At 39.8% G+C, this 19,326-nt stretch overlaps 2 protein-coding genes across 3 annotated transcripts; both read right to left on the reverse strand.

Annotated features, from left to right (window-relative positions):
• Positions 1 to 4,049: 4,049 nt before the first annotated feature.
• LOC118788537 (achaete-scute homolog 1b-like) lies at positions 4,050 to 5,293 on the reverse strand. 2 transcript variants are annotated; one of them, XM_036544563.1, is made up of 2 exons: positions 4,522 to 5,293; positions 4,050 to 4,375 (listed from the first exon to the last, which is right to left on the reverse strand). In XM_036544563.1, the coding sequence occupies exon 1, from the start codon at positions 5,126 to 5,128 to the stop codon at positions 4,526 to 4,528; it is 603 nt and encodes a 200-aa protein (XP_036400456.1). In that variant the 5' UTR covers positions 5,129 to 5,293; the 3' UTR covers positions 4,050 to 4,375; positions 4,522 to 4,525. The 2 variants fall into 2 exon arrangements, with proteins under 2 accessions (XP_036400456.1, XP_036400457.1); XM_036544564.1 differs by having other exon boundaries at positions 4,050 to 4,378.
• A 5,776-nt stretch (positions 5,294 to 11,069) lies between these two features.
• si:ch211-210p4.6 (malignant fibrous histiocytoma-amplified sequence 1) lies at positions 11,070 to 16,315 on the reverse strand. The gene is made up of 10 exons (XM_036544236.1): positions 16,295 to 16,315; positions 14,767 to 15,631; positions 14,085 to 14,385; positions 13,446 to 13,632; positions 13,153 to 13,337; positions 12,364 to 12,860; positions 11,914 to 12,080; positions 11,587 to 11,743; positions 11,218 to 11,285; positions 11,070 to 11,128 (listed from the first exon to the last, which is right to left on the reverse strand). Exons 2-10 carry the CDS (start codon positions 15,609 to 15,611, stop codon positions 11,070 to 11,072), a joined length of 2,466 nt encoding a protein of 821 aa, XP_036400129.1. The 5' UTR covers positions 15,612 to 15,631; positions 16,295 to 16,315.
• Positions 16,316 to 19,326: the final 3,011 nt, after the last annotated feature.

The following is a 19,326-nucleotide window of genomic DNA, read 5'->3' on the forward strand; positions in this document are numbered from 1 at the left end:
ATCACTGTCCACATAGTGACAATTTTGTGAATATTTATACTTTTACATATTTGTATATACAGATTAATAAGCAAGTCATTTTAATAGTAAGTGAAAATGTTTCAAAAAAAACTTGAAAACTTTAAAATCACGTCTCATGTTTTATTATTTTGTGTCCAAATAAAAGTCTCAAATCTTGAAACATTTGATTGATTCAGTCAGAGACTGAAAATAATAGTAGCCTATTCATTGATATAAACATATATTTATCTGTGTTTATTCCCTATCTTGCATGCTATGTCTTTCCAAACAACCTCACATTCCCCTATCCTAGATTTAAGTAAAACTTTCTCTGAATATGTTCCCTGGTTTATTGGCCAATATCTCATCTACCCTTTCCATTTTGAGATTTAGCAACAGTTCATTGTTTAAACGGCATGAATATGTTCTCCGTTTTGTGGAACCCATGGACTCTCAAGGAAACACCAATCAAACGCAAGCGCTTGCACTTTTGTACAGGCGTTGCCATTGCCTGACAATAAAGGACATTAAAAATAGATTTTCACGCATTCTCTAATGGTGCAGCGGTCCTTTTGTCATTTTTCTGCTGGCTACCTGGAATATCAGCGGTTATATAAAGCAATGAGCAATTGCTGTCATTAATCACTTGTTTGATTTTTTATGGCTCGGCCGTCAGGGCTGATAAACGAGGACGCGAGCCGGCAGCCAATAGGCTGGCCGCATGTTAGCCATTGAGTCGAAGCGCGTGGCTTACACCTGCAAGAGAAATGAAACACGTGGGGGGCACTCAGCAGAGGGCACTGACTCCACACACTTATCTGGAAATCAATGAAAAACGACTTCGCGCCTCACAGGCGTGGTATTGTGACGATAAAGAGTAACCTTTGTGAAGGAAGACATTTTTTTTCTTTAGTCAGTGGCAATGTACTGGATATATAGCTTAACTGACCATTTACAACGTTGACCTAGGCAAAAATAATGTAAACCATTTGCATACATATACAAATTTGCAGATTAAGTACAAAAAAAAGTTCTGTCTCGTTCTTTCTCCCCACACAAACACACACACACACAATGAATTATTACAAGGTTATTCAGTTCACAACACAGAGTTGTTCACAGGGGAATGTACTGTAATATGCACACACGATAATGGTCTATTCTTAACAAGAGAGAAGGCTTCTTAACTGTGTCAACAAGCAGCGTCAGCCAGCAATGATAGGCGACCCTAAAACATAGCAGTTTACAAAAGGCATCTAATGTTTTCATTCAATTTCCGCCTGTGAAGTGGTGCTGACGGTATTTTTGTATGCGTAGGCTATCAGCACCTTCAAATTCTAAACACTAAACTTGCATTTCTTATTTCAGTATCAATGATGGGTCTCGACATTTGAAGTTGATGTTATAGCTCCAGTTGAAATTCAGTTCGTTATTCCTTTTCTGTTCCGCTTGATTTCTGCAGCGATGTTTATTTACAATACAAAAGGGCGTATAATACGTATAATGAGGCTCAAAAACGCTTACAATAGACTGGACAATGGGGTTTTGTGGTCCCTGTTTTGAAGGAGACGGGCTATTTGATTGGGTTATGTGTGCGAACTCAAAAACGCAGTTGGGGATGCAAGTGTTTGTCGAAGGCAGCCGTTCTTTTAGACAGAGCTTAATCGGGAAACAAGAATTTTGACCTGATGCATTGTCTGACTTTGTCTTCTGAACAGTATTTTATAGAATCCTTTGAAGAAACTGAGTGACCCCGCCCCCTTTATATTGGCTAAAGAGGGAAAGGATAAAAAGAAGCAATGCATTGCTTGAAATGTCATATTGCTACAATGCAAACAAAGCGCAATGCATGGTGTGTGTGTGTCTATTTTATAGATGGTGCCGAAGTTCACAGCTGCTCCGTTAAGATTTCTACTTCATTTGTTAAAACCAATACACTAACTTTTAAACTGTCCAGGCTGCCACACAAGTATATTTACGTGTGAGTGTGTGTGTGTGTGTGTGTGTGTGTGTGTGTGTTATTAATGAAGTACAAATAGATGCTTAGTCAGAACCCCCTGTAAGAACCTGCCACATTTTGAGGTTGTTCATGATAAGTAATATAACTACTTTGCTGCTTTCCCAACATTTCACATTAAATATATTGCTAATGTGACAACCTTACTTTTAAGGGTGAAGTATTAACAGTAAATAAGTCCAAACAAAAACATGTAAAATCGGTAAACCGGCAAACTGTGCCTTGAGGTGCAATAACTACATTTCAACGAATAGCAGAAAAAAAATCTCTTCTTTTTGTGTCTGTTGTTTTAGAAACTAAAATGAGTTATTGTTATTAAGGTGTAGACCATGACCATGACCATGCTGAGTTTATCTTTACATTACATTGAGTCCCAGTACAGTTAAATGTCAATCTTGTCTGGTCCAATTTTGATTTTTGGAAATGTGCTGAGAAGAGGAGACTGATAACTGGAGGACTGGAAAGTACTGAGAAAAGGATGCTGATAATTGGAGGATTGGCACTTCTGAGACATAAACCTTTTTAAATGTCCTCCACATCACACATGTGTGCGCATACACACACACACAATTAAATGCATACAACATTGTGAGCCATTCACATACTTCTACATTCCAGCTGTTCAAGCATTCACATGCTTTTGATGGCCACTCATTTCCCCTTCTACAGACTCTGAACTAAACTGTTGAAAGCGTTTAATGTGCTTCTCATTGAGTTTTTCCTGCAGTTGCACTTGGCATAACAGTGGGTAGTGTTGATTGAATTTTCACCAGCATATCCCTGACTGCTGGTTTTATTACTGCATCCTACTTACTGCATCTATTGAACAAACCAAACAGTTAAAAAAAACCCAAACTAGGAACAGTCGTGAAATAAATAGCAAGGTGGCAGTTATTTCACTTTTAATGTGGAAAAAATAGAACTGCACTTATTTCAGTGTTTGATGGCATTGAAATTATGTGGTAAGATGGTCGATTTCTGGACTGCAAGATACCCTGGAGTGTGTGCATCTCATGAAAGCACCATACAGTTTTATAGCTATGAACACAAATACTTGTACCCTCTCCCTCCCCCTACACACACTGCACTTGTATTATTCCTGATTGTTATATTCACTACCCGCCACTGCAACTAACATAACAAATAGGAAAATGGCTTGATGAATTACAGCATTTTAGTGTTGGTCTATGTTCATGGTTATGCACACTAACTGCAACTGATCTGGGTGTAAAATTCAGCAAGATGGCATGTTGAGCCATTCAGCAGAGCCATAGACTCACACATAAGCATCTCCAAATCTGAATTCACAGTGGTCTGGCTCACCCCTGAATGTGATGGGAGACAACTAATGTGGGCTTCAGTACAGCTCCCAAAAGAACATAAGGGCTCAGTATTATACCCATGCATGGGTGACAGAGTGGGGGTGGACAGGGGGAGGGGGTACGAATGCACAAGTATAGCATGAGTACAACCTTCCACCTCTTCGTGACTGAGGACCCCAAAGGTTGCCAAACTCAATTAAAGGAAGCACAAGGTATAGCATAAATAGAGTAATATTTATTTATAAAGCCTATTTTACATAAAATATGATATCTCTGTCAAAAATGCTTATGTACACTTTAGTATGAAAAATTGGGAACACAAGTGCACATGAAAACTAAGTCTTCCATAGAACGTAAAACCATTTAAAACGTTTTTGCAATGGAAGAAACAGTATTTCTATTACAGTCAATTCAAACATACATTAAAAAAAATCCAGCGAAGTGAAGTGATTTTCGTCTCTTCCCTTTTTACCTCATACTCGCTCAAAAAGCGGCATTGTTCCCGAAAACAAAAACAAAACATTTTTTGCAATACAAAAATAAGTCTTCATATAAATTCAGTGAGAAGTATGATACAAATGAAATCAGAAACAAAATGTACATCAACAAACAACTTAAGAATAAAATGAAATTTAGAGTTCTTGTTGATTTTCCAGCACATCCGGCTCGCGAGCTAAGCGTGGTAGTCCTGTTCTGGTCTGTCACCCTCCTCGCTCCAGACCTCCTTATCACCTTGTCGATAACAAAACCGTTACGACACCACATTCGTGTCAACGTGGAGACATATGCTAATCTTCATGGTTCCGACTACATACAATTAATTGCACTTAGTTTAACAAAATTAATTCCATTGGCTTTTGCGGCATTTCCTTGTCCTTGGAGGCTTTGTCCAGTAGGTCCAGGCGAGCAGTGATAATTTCCGCTGTAATGCAAAGAGTCACCCATGGACCGTTGTAATCCCGTTCTCCCGTCGCATGGCAACACCGAAGAGAGGCGCTCAGGTTGATTTTTTTTCTGTCGTTACAACTTTCTGCACCTGCTTGAGAGAAAGGGAATGACTTAGAACCAGAGGTCTGGGTAAACAAACGTATTTGATCAAGTATTCAAATTAAAAACCTGGAATCAAAAAGTTTTACTAAAAGCATGGCAAACAGCAGAACATAATTTACGTGAATAAATTACCTGATCAGTATCTGTCGAACCAGGTCGTGAAATCCAACAGCTCTTGCTCTTCCGAACTTAGATGCTCGTAGCTACCTTCGTCTGAGGAATAAGTGGAATGAGGCGATTCTGGGTCCGCGGAGTAGCTATTTGAGAGTGTAGGGGACGGTACCCCGCACTGAAATGCCGCTGACACTGCATCGTGCTCGTCCAGAAGCTGCTGTAATGCACGGATGTACTCGACCGCCGAACGCAGCGTCTCCACCTTGCTCATCTTTTTGTTGGCTGCCCCGTTGGGCACGTGCTGGCGCAGCGTCTGGAAGCCCATGTTGACCTGTTTGACCCGGTTCCTCTCCCGCTCGTTGCGTCTGGCCACCGCGACGGGCTGCTGCTGTGGAATTGTATAGCCCAGTCCATTGAAGCTTAGCCTCCTTTTGCACCGGAGAAGTTCCGGCGAACTAGAGCGCTGTCTTTTCAGCACTTTGCTCTTGGGTTGCTGGCTCGTGGCGCTGGGGATACCGCAGTCCTGTGCCGAAGCTTGCAAGGTGATCGGGGGACGGCCCTCCGCGATCCCGAAAGAGTATGCACCTTGCGTGATTTGTGTTGTGGCGATGGTGGTGCTTTCCATCTTCTTAAGTAAAAAGAATGACTTCAAGAAAACGGTTGTTCAAACGCAGCCTCTCACACATGGAAAAACAAACGAGAACTGGCAACGTATTGCTCTCGTGTCCTTCGCGTGGGGCGTGTGGCTGGTGCACACAGGGGGACTTGGATCTAAATCTTAATAGCACCTTCTCCAGTGGTCGATCTGAAGCAAACTTTGGCAGCAGTCCTCTTTTTCAACACGCGCCTTACTCCCCACCCCTTTAGAGATGCACGCTTCCTTGGAAGGCCCCGCCCCGCTGTGTGATTCTTCTGCACGCTGGCTTCGCGAGCCAGGCGCGTGGCTCCGCGAGCTCAATAAACAATCCGGCGCTTTCACAGCACCAGGAGCACGCGCTGTGCTCATTTACATTCCAATATACCGAGCTTGAAAGCCCATTGGCTGATTCAAATGGTCTGCAACCGGGCGAATAAAAAAGAAAAATAGAAGAGAAGAAAAAATTGAAAGCTTTGGTTCTGAAATGTCTTTTGAATTTGACAATACACCCCTGGCAAGTCTTCAAGTTATCAGACCCTCCACCCACCCGTCTCCTCTCGGGCTTTTAAATCTAAAATACCAAGTGTGTGCTCTCCGGTATCCAGGTTACTGCTGGGGAGAAGAAAATAACTGCATCTTGTCTCTTTTGACAAAGACGGTTCCATAAACCCTTGCTTTGCAGCACGACTGATTTAAATGTGTACATCTTTTGGCATTAATCAAAGCAGTCCGTCATATGTATTCTGTTAGATAATGCACAAGCAGCGTCAGACCATCTACGAAGTAAGAATGTTAATAATGTGTACAACAGAAAATAGGAGCGTACCAAATAGGCCTATGAGGAAACTGTTGCAGGAATGCACGTCCACTTGTAAATGTATTTAATTAATACACATTATTATATACGTTATTATTTACAGGTAATTTAGTTTACACAGCATACAACAGCTGGCATGTATGCACATATTAAGTATCTTGATTTTAAACTCCCAATAACCATGGACCATACACTTTAGGTATGAATACATTAACAGACACACACACACACACGTGTGTTTATGACACATGACCTATGCCCTAGTAATAAGAGTATCTTTCCTTGATCGATTGATTTGAAAAACAGGACCAAATAACCTTATGAACTTGTGGACATATTTTTCTTGCCGCTTCGAGTATCCCCCGATCTGCTCAGGGATTGCCGTTTTTGTAAACTTCTTAAACCAAGTAAAAACATTTATTACTAAATCATGCATTGTCAGATATGATAAGTAGGCAGACACTATTTCGTCAAAGGACGGGTAGACAAATCAACCAAAAATACAGCACGAGTATTCATCTTAAAGACCAAAACATTAAATGACCATTTTAGCTCCTTGTTCGTTACATGACGAAAGTAAAATCAACCAACTTTGTTATCACGCATATTAGACACATAGGCTTTATGTATTACTATTGCAGTCTGCTCCCTAACGACAACATGTGTTCATGATCAGGATTGATGGAATTACACTTACTATTAGCAAGACTCGAACACGGAGTGTGATTAGCAATTCCAATGCATTCTTGTTAAGGATGGATAAGCAATATGGACATACAGCACCCTCTAGCGGATATTAAAGGGAGTTCCGCATGACATCAGCTTGCCACTGTCCCGTACACGGTTTTGCAAGTTGAATCAGAGTACCTTCTGTTTGGAGTTGTTGATGGTGTCGATTATCTATAGTCTATATCTTTAGTTGATTTAAGATCAGTTTTGAGTTGTATTCGCAGGTACCAGTTAACACCTATTAACATATAACGACGAGGAGACGAGTATTATTTAGAAACGATAGATTCAAATAGTGCCAGTAGGTGGCAAGCTTTGAAACTACGTCAATATTAATGGTTTGCAAGTTTTAATTGGAACACATGCATCTCTCAGAATGGTATATTCGTTGTTCGTGTTTTCCAGTAAAAATACACTCTAAAGCAATGCTGACGGAACACTGAAATCCAATGATGAAATAACTGGAAACAGTGGTACAAAACCAAGCCCCGCAGATAAGTACAGATATATGCAATGAGCACCAAGTAATGTGTTGCAGAAAGCCCAACTCCCACTCACACAAGAGGAGTACAGATCTTTAGTCTTCATCTCTTTCATCAATCAGTAAAGTTAAGGGTCTATCTTTCACCGGCACTAGCTGCCATCAATGGAAATGACCAGCCTGATGATGATGTAATAACTCAGTTTTATGGTGGATGTTTGTCATCCTATTGATTAAATGCCCAGGTTTCTCCAGAAAAACTGAGTCGTGGCCAGGACCGATCAGTAAATTCATTTTATTTTACTTTTCACCAAAAGTTCAGATAATGAGTTTTCAGACACACCTGCCCTCAATCATCAATTTCCTGCTAGTGTTTTGTGCTTTTGTGCATTTAGGAGCATAAAAACCCAACTTTACCTTACCTCACGCTGTTTTTCTCTGGTTCTGACAGTATCTTTTCACCTCTACTTCTTGCTGTCTTTCTCCATAGACAGACATGGCCAACTGTTTGACTCCATGTGTCAGATATGTTATCTCACATGTGTTTTGACTTTCATTTTATTTTATAAATAAACATGATATGTTTGAATGGGTAAAACTAGCTAAAACAACACATGAAAAAACAAAACTCCATCCCTTCTTGCAACCACCTCTCATTTATATAATCTTAATTAGGGGTGTGGCCAATCAGACAGTTAGGTAATTGCTTAACACCTGTCTGGACACATTCTCAGGCACACAAAACCTGAAAGAGGTGTAACTGATGGAAGAAGGTTTGGTTACTGCAAGCTTTGTAAGTTTTTTTAACATGAGAAGCATCAGGCAGCTTTGCCACATTGCAATTCAAATTTCACTGAAAATCATTTGAAAATCAGTTATTCAATAAAATATACCAAAGTCACTACAGTTAAAAAAAACATCTGTGAATTTCTGAAGGAATTCAACTCTACTCTGATTAGTTTCTGTCTATTTTAGCATATGAGTCACATACTTCACCATGACTCATACACAGGTTGCCCTGCTATTCCACACCCAGACAAAAAGAAAGTTGTCAGGTTTCTAATGATAAGGCAATGTAGCTATGTAGAAATCTTAAAGCTTTTTAAAATCTCATTCATAACATTTCACTGGACAGCGATGTTGGAGAAATGTCACAATGTCACGTGTTTGGAGAAAGCATATAACCTTAAAATATATGCCTTAAAAGGCAAAACTGGTAAGACAACTTGTATTGTTGAACTGGAATGCATTGTGTAGTCTCATAAAGGCACTGAAACACACCTCTGTTTTAACTACTCATAATTCAATTCAGTTTCAATATACAGTTTCAGTATATGGTTTCGCAGAAGAGTAATAAACAAAAACTGTGACACATCAAGTGCTGTCTTTAATGCCAGAAAAGCCTTGTTGTCACATGTCTCCTTCATTACCATTTTGTATGATGATTAGCATTAGAGACACTGTGTGAAAGTTAGAATTGGAACATTAGGACATTTTTGTACCAGACATGTCTGCCAGATATGAGCAACAAGACATTTCAGGATGTCCTTTGGAAACATTTATACATGTCCTGCCTGTGTACACACATCTATAGCCTACATCAACAAATAAAGTTCTGCCAACTTGTGCATGATTGGGCATTGGCTTGCCATTGGCACAGTATAATCTGAGCTCAGGAGGGCAAGTTATACTTATTTTACAGGTCAAGGTCATTAGAACATTGTACACAGTGTTGAACAGTAGACTTTAAAACCCATTTAGTTTTAAATGGTTTTAGTTGTTCTGCCACTTTATGGTTAATAGGGTTGACAAACACTTGTTAATCACATAAAGTACTAATTTCTACAGGAATAAAAACTGACTGAGCAAATATAAGAGGGGTCTATATATGTGTTACAGTATAAGTACATCTATACAAAACAGGGTTTGCTGTGGAGCAAAAAGTCCCCCCAACAAGCCTTGTTGATAACAAAGTTCATCTTACAGTTATTTCTATTGGTTACATAAATTTGCATATGTTACATTTGCTTATTTTATCTTATTAAAACACAGGTTAGGGTCTCTTACAGGGTAAATATTTAACAATAACAGACATTTATATTTGCAGACGTTTTTTTTCATTCACACCTTTAAGGTGAAGAATGGAACCATTTGCTTCAAACCAGAGGCTCCCTGTAACCAGAATGACGTATGTAGCACTTAAACAAAATGGACCACTTTCTCTTCCTGTAGCCATATAGCTTCATTCAAGGTCAGTTCTCAATTACATTGTGGAGAGGTTTCAACCACAAAGAATCGCCAATAGAGTTTATAGTGGCTTTCTGCACTTTACTTGTTTCCCTTTTACCTGCAGTAACAAGGTTGACAAGAATTTTACTCTATCCACAGTACCTTTCTTGCTTGTACATTGCTTCCCGGCTGCTGATTCTACTCCTGTGTACAAGATGTGGAGATGGCCACCCCCCACAGACAAAGCCCTGAATTTAGCCAGGCCTGCTCAGAAGAAAGCTTTGTCCCACTGTCTTATGGTCATAAATAGCTACTTAATCAACCAGGAGTTCAATTAAGATGGCAAAAGTAACCAATTCAATGAAATCAGCCGGGATACATACGGTAGTCTTCAAAGCTCATGTCTAGAAATGTACCAGGAAGCAGGCCAGACTAATTATCAAAACCTTTATCAAAAAAACCTGGCCGTTCCAGTAAAGTGTCACACTCCCTTGTACACAGACTCAACAGTTTCTAATATTCAAAACCAAATGCAAATGATCTCACCACACCTAAATATGACTGCAGGTTCCCCTTTCTGGTCTTATGGCCATTCACACAGTATGAGGTCATTCACACAAACAAGACCAACAGTCATAGTTGTCGACCATAGTTATTTTATTTGAGAAACGAACAGAAATTATGCACAACAATGGTCTGTCAGTCTGCTATTTTTTTCTGTAACAGCAAATAACGTATTGAATTGATTTATGAATGTGAAATGCATTTATTTTTGGCAGTACATTTGGCAATCAAGAATGCCAAACTCTTGTCTTCATTTCCATTATATGCTATCAAGTGTTTTTGCTCCTGTAATACATGTATGTGCATGTACACACAGCAGTACAAAGAGTTGTTTATTACAATGCTTGTCAAGCCAAAGAAGGAGAATCAGAGGAACCTCCAAATCTGCGTTTCTTATCTTTTTACCTCATTAAATAAGGAAACGCCCCCAAATCGACAGTAGACAAAAGGTTATGGCAGGTCAGACGTCTGTCTGTGCTTATTTTAGAAAACTAAACTACGAACCTGGGACCAGACTATATTAAGACTATAGCTATAATGTTATAAAACAATCAACTGTAATATTTCTGTGTAATTCATTTTCATCTGAAAACACTGCAGATTGCCACTGAGTCTTCACAGTTTTTTCGCTATTGTCCTGCAGTCAATGTCAATGTCAAGGTCAATGCCAGTACCTGAGAACTTCCTTTTGGTGACAGGAATGACACACATTGAAACAACCACCCATAACTTCCTCCCTTGTTTTCAAATAATGTTCACTTGGTCTGCTTGCTTGAATGTACAGGTTATATATTTTTCTTCTGCTAATATGGATGAAACAGCCTTTTTGACATTGCAATTACTTTGCAGACACTCTTATCCAAAGTGACATGCATAGCTTACAATTTTCAGATGTTATATATGTATACAGCTGGATAGTCACTGAGGCTAGATATTTACTGATTTGAGTTAAGTATCTTGCCTGAGAGTACAACATTTACTTTTATGCACACAACTATTAGTTTGTCCTCACAATTTCCATCCTCACTGTCTCCTGTTTTTTTTTTTTCGAGCATATCCTCACAGTGGCTTGTGTAGAAATGAGTTGGGAAGAGACTGCAAAACTGATGTTAAGATGTCTCCTCCAAGGCAACATTCAGTGACTCATTGGACTTTGTATCCCTCTGAGCTGTGAGAACAATATAAAACCATGTTTAATATTCATGCCAGGGTTGCATTTGTCAATACTACTGATAGTATAATGACTAATAAAAATACCTTTCGGAAACAGCATCTCAGGCCGATGTATATGCCCATTATCACAGAGTTCTTTCTCCTCTGCCCCCCTGAGGAAAGAAAGGTAATCAATATGAATATTTATTCCATGCTCACACATGTGTTTTGCCAATTTGTACAATGAGGCTCCTTGACAAAATAAATAGATATGTTGAAATTCAATCTCAAGAATTAGCAATAACATGTAAAAGCTGTAAGAGCTACTTTATACCTTTATACTGTGGCTTAATACTGTGGTTTACAAGCCATGTAAAGTGTCCACGATCCATAAGTTGTTGATTCAGTGAGACTGCATTTCCTGTTATTCTGAAGAGATGAAATGGAGACATTTATAATCAAGCCAAAACTTACGTATAAGGTTCCTTCCAGCAATTCCAATGGAAGTAAGCAGAGCATCCGCTTTCTCTACACGGAGTGCAGATGTACGGCCAGAGACCAGGCCACTGCTCAGTCAGCTGCATCAGTTTCGACAGAACTGTCCTGACCATGTCCCAGCATTTGTCCATGTCTGTAAATATAATGGCCAGAGGCAAATATGAGACAAACACACAAGTGAACACATACACATTCACATAATATGTTTTACTCTGCAGATATTCTCATCCACAACAATTCCAAAAGCTTACTTATTTTTATATGTTATCCATCTGAACAGCTGGGATATTTCAGGTACATTACCTTGCTTGAGGGGGTCAGGTCTTCTGCAGCGAATTACAATGAATTGATCCTCATCTTTATTCCCACACCTTTCTTTGAGCAGGACCAGTCTTTCGCCAGAACTAAGGAGGCACAATTCTTTTCCCACCCAGTGAGCAGGGTAAAATGAACAGGCCTTAATGATAAGCCTACGGGGAAAAAAACAAAATGAAAAAAAAGCTAGCTAGAAGCCACACTACTCCTACAGTCAACTTCGCATAACAATGTGTTGATCCTACCTTGCAGAAGCTTGAATGCTATTTAAGGAACACACAATGGTACAGATAACTGCAGTCGTTTCATAAGAACCACAAGACAAAGTAAATAAGCCTCTTTAAAACATGGTGTGTCTATAGGAAAAATTCAGGATGAATTATGCTCCTGGGGTCAACTTTAAACTTGAAGTAACAGAGACATACAAAACAGCATTACCTGTGGAAGAGCCCATGGGGGATCTCTGGGAGGAAATAGACCCGAACCTCAACTTCATCATTCTTATCTTCCCCCCACATCTTCAGGACTGTATTATTGTCCTGAAGGTAGCTTGGGAACAAGCAGGCATCTTTTGGATCGTGTATGGAGAGGTCTGAGAGCTTCCACATTTTATTAGGGCTGAACTCGGGGGCTTCTGGATTGAGGGGGCTGCTAAACTTGGTTGGAAGACAAATTTCGAAGTGGTGCAAAAGCTGGAGGACTTTCCCATCTTCTGTCCTGGTCCCAACTATCTCCTTCACTACGTCCTCGTCATCCAGCTGGTGCTCTCTCAGGGACCTTCTCAGCAGGACTCGTATGGCTACATTGTGCAGTGTGGCTCTCGCTTGTAAGTCATTGATCCATTTGCTTCTATGTATGTCAAGAGCCCTTTCCCGCTGCAGCTCGTTTCTGGGGATGTCTTTCAGTTGTTTCACCAAGTCATGTCTCACAATGGTCTATGTCAAAGAAAGTTGAAAGAAATAAAAAGGAGGAAGCGGTAAGTGCTGGGATCAAAGAATGTTAACTACTACTTGTTATCTGTTATAGCATATGCCATCAATACCCCCGGACATAAGTTCAATTTTGGAGCAATGATGGTAGCTATTCAAAGCATGCTGACATAGAAAACGAGTACATATATGATCCATGAAACCCATATGATCCAGATGACCATATGGATCGTCGAATAACAGCGTGAATTCATGATTTGGTTTGTGCCACTCCTTCCTCCATGCAGGACACACTTACTTTGAATAGAGTTATGAGGAAAGATGGCTCCACGAACACAGTATCCACCAAAGAGGTTATCTCTTCATACCACACAATGATCCCAATCCGATGTAGATAACGCAGAATGCATTTTAGGTCTTCACGATCCAGCTCACCAAGCTTGGTGCATAGATTATCCAGAATTTCGTCAAAAGACCATATCCCTGTGTATGGCAGTACATTCATAGTTAATTCAACTTAACAGAAATATGCTTTGCAATCATCTAAGCTTTAGAAATGTTGGTTAAGGCATAAAGATAGCCCTACAGTACCATGTTTAGGAGTGGCCTCTTCTTTTTTAAGGTCTTTGATTGATAATTCTACCTCTTGAAATTTACGTGGCAGTGTCTTCTCTATGTTAGGGAATAGTTCTGTCTTCTGCACCTGACATAAAATATGGTCTTGGAGCTTTGTAATTTCTTCAGGTTTTGTGCAGTCAATGGGTATGAGGCCAATGACCTGAGCAAAACAGACGAGAAATGTGCAGTTAATACAAAATCCAAAACATTTTCATGAGTAAGGTTAGATTGTTAAAAACTTCGGGTTCTTCAGGGTGTCAAAATCCATCTCTTAAAAGATTCCCATAAAGAGGCACTCCATTTGTACCACCATTTTAATTATTTCAAATGCACCTAATTACAATCAAAGCAGGCCCTGTCTTCTTTTAATCTTCAGAAGAGGAAGACTCAGAAGGCCTGAGCTGAAACCTTTTAACATGACCCTTTCTGATTATAGCTGACCTCTTCCACATCAACGAAAAATAATGAAACCCGAGTGCTATGAGTCTGGGATATTCACACCTCTTTCTGTACCCACGTTTTACAAGAGGTGAATTCTGGTAGCGAATCAGACCACCAAATTTAAACACTTGCTGTCCCATGGAACAGTAAGCCCATCTCTGTGCATTCTACCTTTAGGTGGTACTCAGTAAGCTGATCAAGGTCTCTCAGGTGATCAGAGAACATGGCAGGATCCTTCTGTTCCTCCTTGATGTTTTTTATGCGCTGTTCCAGATTTTCCCTCCGTTCCTCCAGCATGTCCCTGATGCTCATCTCAATGTGCTCCTTCTTCTCCCGCACCTCCCCTTCATCTCTGCACTGGTCCAAGTGAGTCCCCACAAGCAGGACCACAGAGTCAGGGACCCTCAGCTGCACATTGTTGATCCAGAAGCTCACACTCTCGTTGAAAGACTGTGGATCTTTGACACTGTAACTGAAACATACAGGCAAAGGATTTTACACAGTGAATCATGATTTTTTTTTTTTTTTACTGTACAACAATTACAAGATGTGCAAAGCAGTGTAGTATAGTGGTAAGAAGCAGGACTCGTAACTGAAAGGTTGCCGGTTTGGTTCCTTGCTGGGGCCTTGTTGTTGTACCCTTGGGCAAGGTACTTGACCCACAATTGCCTCTGTAAGTATCCAGCTGTATAAATGTGTAACGTGAAAAATTGTAACCTATGTAAGTCACTCAGGCTATGAGCGGTTGCTAAATGCCAATAATGAAATGCAAAGTAATGCAAAGCACAGCCTATTATAACCATGGTGGAAACTGTAAACTGGTGAAATGCGCCGAGCTAATATTATTTTCTACCTGGCCAGATCAATGGTGAGGATGACGAAGGCCTGAGGGGTGATGAAGACGTGGTGAGTGAGGTAGTACTCCTCCTGTCCGGCAAAATCCCAGAAGAGGAAACGGACGTCTCCCATCTCCACCTCGCTGATCTCAATGCCCACGGTGCGGTCGTCGAGGGCCACCTCCACGGGCTCTCTCTTCTTTAGGCTGCGGCATATCGTGGACTTGCCGGCCATGGAAGAGCCCAGAAACATGGTCTTGACTCTGCGCATGTGGAGCCCGTCGCTCCCCAGCATTTTGAAGTACCGTTGAATGTCCTTCACCCCCCCTGCGCATACCTCTTCGGGGGGCTCCCGAAGGGGGTTTTCAGTGCCCTTGAACATAGTCAGGCCTGTGTCCAAAAAGAGACTGGCAGGAAGCTTGGTCAGGTAATTTTTTTCCACATAGAGGTCCTTCAGTTTGGGCAGGCCCACCAGAGCCCTTAGGTCCTTCAAGCAGTTGTTGGAGAGGTTCACATACTCAAGTTTTTTACAGAGATTAAGATCCGAGGGAATCTCTGACAGGTGGTTGGTGCTTAGCTTGAGGAATTCCAGCTCCTTTAGCTGAGAAAAGATGCCTTCTGGGATAGTCTTGATACTGTTCTGGTTGAGGTACAGCCTTCTCAGTTCACGGAGCTCTTCTATCTCCCGGGGAAAGATGGAGAGCTCATTCCGAGATAGGTTGAGGTCTCTCAGGTGGCGAAGTGCAGAGATCCCCTTGACGTGTTTCAACCTGTTGTGCTGCAGGTCCAGGCTCCAGACAACATCACTCCTCGCCAGAGCAGCTGTAGGCAGCTCTTTGAGCTTCCTTTTTGAGAAATCCATTTTTTTCCCCTGTTGACTGCCTAGAAGAAAATTCAGTGTTCAGACATTTCAATGAAACCTTTTATAGGTTTATCAGGCTTGTTTGGCATATGACTGAGTCCAAGGTTTTCATCGGTGATAATGGACATATTTTTTGGCCCATGCGTCATGATGCCTCGGGCACCTATCACAGCTTATACCACAAATATTTCTTCTGCTCCACCTGGTAAACATTAATTTTACTGGCTGTGTTTTTACTTCCTTCCTCACAATGAATGTTGTATCTCTTAAAATACATTTACACTGTACTATTGTTTCCATACATTACTACAGACATTTGACTAACATGCTTCTCACTTGATGTACGTTTGCATCATCATACTATTCTGTAAAAATGGACAATACACTGATAAAATGTATGCACTTTTGTTAAAATTCAGTGGCAACATAGTCTTGCTGAAAATCTCAGGACAGAACGAATGTGTGAAAGACAACGCTCAGCTCAGTGATTCTGTGTAACTTCTGCTTTGACTTTCATTTTGCTGTGTCACTGGAACTACAATGAATGAAAGGTATTTTTCACAAAAACATACAATCTCTCAAAGACTGATTCCTATTTTTTCTTTCAACTGGTAGTAAGCACAGGCAGCTACTTGGCCATACTTTCCTCATACTTATCATATTTAATGCAAAGCACTCTGTACTTGCCGTTTGGTCGAGCCATCTTGCCGAGTTGTCTGTGATATGTACTAGCAGCACTTCCTGTTTAAACCTGTGGGTACTGTTGCGGAAAAGGGCGGGGCATTCACATGTATCTATTTCTGTGAGAAGGCAGGTCCAAAGGCTGAGATTATCTAGGAAATATATAGGCCACGGCTGGGAAACTATGACTTTTTGGCCTGTCAGTGAGTGCTGCTTATTGAATGACTGCATTTTCATGTGGTGCTCTCTCACACTGCAGACTTGCATTTTACTTAGAAGTAAACAATGTTATAATGATAAAATCCTTGAACTCTCTGGTGTTCAAAATGTACAGATGCTAACCTGACACAGGTTTGGCTGAAAAGACCTTTCGCTGCACTACAACAACTCAACCTCATTTGGAATGTTAAGACCCTTAGGATTTGAATGTGGACCATGCTGAGTATTAAAGCAAAAGCCAGTCATACAAGTGTCTGTGTAGTAGCAGTTTAAAATATACTGTCTTAATATTTAAAAAAATATATTTTTGAACATTGACTTACAGCAGTTTAAATAAAAGATGTGACTCTTGAACAGACAACTGATCTGTATACTTCCCTGTTTATTAAAGACATCCTCTACTAAACATATTTACAGTACAAACAATTCAAAAGAATCCAGTTTTTGCCAATACAGTCAAAAAAAGTATCCAAATAGATGTGATAACAGAGGCCTGCCAAGGGGACACTTAAGTATAATTTAACCAGTTTTACAAATGTATATATTATTCCACACCTTTACTAAAGCAGGAATCAGCACCAAGGAGCCATTTTATTAAGCAATAAAATCAGTGAAACAGAAATTATTTCACAGATATGTAAACATCTCTACGGTAATCAAAATCCCATACAAACCACAGAATGCATTTCACCATTCTTCTCTTTTTCTGGTTAGTACAAACTCTGTTAGGCATAAAGGGTGCTGGAGAGGAGCAGCACCGGTGGGATCACTGTTCAACTGAAATAAGAAAGAATCAAAATATAAACAACTTAAAACGGTCAGCTACCTGAACACGCTTCAAAGGCTTGTGTTGAGATAATAATTTGAACTGCAGAGTCTTATACAGAGTGAAAATTTTCACTTCTGATTCACTGAAGAGTGGCAATGTAAACATCTCACATCATACTGGGAAAATAACTGAGAAACAGGGCATTCTCTGTCCCTAAAGCCATTTGATTTTGATTTGTATTGGTTTAACGGGAGTCCTCCAGACTGTGCTAGTGTCACTGAGCACTTTGTCTACATAGGCTAAATAGGCAGCACCCAAAATGACTTTCAATTATCAGCATTACTGTGTTATTTCAGTTTTAGAAATGCTGTTTAAAATTTCACCATTTTCCAAAGCACCAGTGTTCCTCAAATCATTACAAGAACAGCACCAACCAACCAGGACAGACCTCTTAAATATTTTGCATATATAGTGTTAGTGGTTTTTGCTCCCTCCTGATGTTAAATGACATGAACAAGATAAGAGTTTTTGAAAAAAAAAAAGAAACTTCTTAAGCACCAGCGTTCCAGACCTTCCTAAATGCAGACCAAAAAGACAACACTCACAACAAGCAAAGACTAGGTGAGCATATCCTTAACTTGCAGTGAACTATGGCAGTCTTGGTGAAAAGCTCACTGAATGTTTCTCAGCACTTACACTATGGAATTTACACAAAATAAAAATTTTCAAAAACCTAAAAATTTTATGAACTATTTTCAGAAAACAATTCCTGAAAATACAGTTGTAATTCCCATGTCAAGGTGTATTGTTTCAAATCAACAGACACGACTTCAACTGTGTGTGCCTGGGATTTCGAAATCAATGAGCCTGGACTGCAACTGGATGCTACCCATAGTACAATAAAACTCTATAACTATAAAATGACAACCACTCTGGAACAGGCTGGCAGAAATTTAATTTTTAACTTCAGGGCCAATGTGGAACTCATTAATATGCTGAGTCTGGTATTCTACGTGAGCTCATTTCCTCAAAAATCCATCTTGGAAAACCAAGGAAGGTATAACTAAAAATACCTCTTTACATTACTGTCATCTAAATATAGTACATGAATAAGGTAAATTAGCATTTCTGGATGTGCAGTAGTTCTATATCTTAATGATCAGAAAACACTAGGACTGATTACATATGGAAATATCTTAGGAGTACCAGGATACATCAGAGAAATCATATTCTGGAGAAATTTATTTCACAGAGACCATTTTGCAAAAAAAAAAAAAAAAAAAACTCCTTCACAAGTACACATACTTAGTTGAACAGGAGCCAAGGCATGAAACTGTAGATCTCTCACAGTAGCTTATTTATGACATACTCTCTAAGTCCCTGACATACACTGAAAAATTAATTTGATATAAACTATTAACTAAGGGTTGAATTCCATATATGTCTGATGAGTAAGGGGTGCACAATTCACCTTGTCTCAGAGGCTGCTGGATGGACGAATTCCCACCAAGGTTTGATCACAGTATTTCACACACAAATCAATTCAAATGTATACAATTGTTTTGTGTCCGTTTTCCATTCAGCCACAAGGTAAAATAAGAAAACTTATTCTTTGCTGAGAAAATCTCCACCATGGCACCACTTGCTGAGGTGTCTCCACTTTTATTTAGACCACTGACTGCTGGCCTACCTTGTTCATTTCAATGATCTGGTGGTTTTCTTAAAAAATAAACAGAAATTAATTGCAAATTAAAAGCACCTCCAAATGTGATCTCTGCTATCCTTTTCCCAAAGGATTATATCTCTGAGGTCTTACATTCTTGCTATCTGTGCACATACATCCTCAGAACTGTAATTAGATGCTCTTGCATGCTACAGTATTGTGACTACTGATTTTGAAACACATATTTATTTGAAAACAACACTATTCGAAAATAAAATAAATTAAAGGGAATACAGCTGCAAAAAGCTGTGTCTTTTTGTAGAAAAACAGTACATACAAATGCAGTTTTTTTAGAATCTTTTTTAAAGGTGAGAATGTAGAAA

This window comes from Megalops cyprinoides, chromosome 13, assembly GCF_013368585.1.
Source record: "Megalops cyprinoides isolate fMegCyp1 chromosome 13, fMegCyp1.pri, whole genome shotgun sequence".
NCBI lineage: Eukaryota > Metazoa > Chordata > Actinopteri > Elopiformes > Megalopidae > Megalops > Megalops cyprinoides.

What these genes read in the sequence shown, in the direction of transcription:
- LOC118788537 (XM_036544563.1), bottom strand. Translation starts at nt 5,128, where the DNA reads ATGGAAAGCACCACCATCGCCACAACACAAATCACGCAAGGTGCATAC.
- si:ch211-210p4.6 (XM_036544236.1), bottom strand. Translation starts at nt 15,611, where the DNA reads ATGGATTTCTCAAAAAGGAAGCTCAAAGAGCTGCCTACAGCTGCTCTG. An exon ending in TTACTGAGTACCACCTAAAG is followed by an intron (nt 13,633 to 14,084) that starts GTAGAATGCACA and finishes TGTTTTGCTCAG; the next exon opens with GTCATTGGCCTCATACCCAT. An exon ending in ACCTGACCCCCTCAAGCAAG is followed by an intron (nt 11,744 to 11,913) that starts GTAATGTACCTG and finishes TTATATTTACAG; the next exon opens with ACATGGACAAATGCTGGGAC.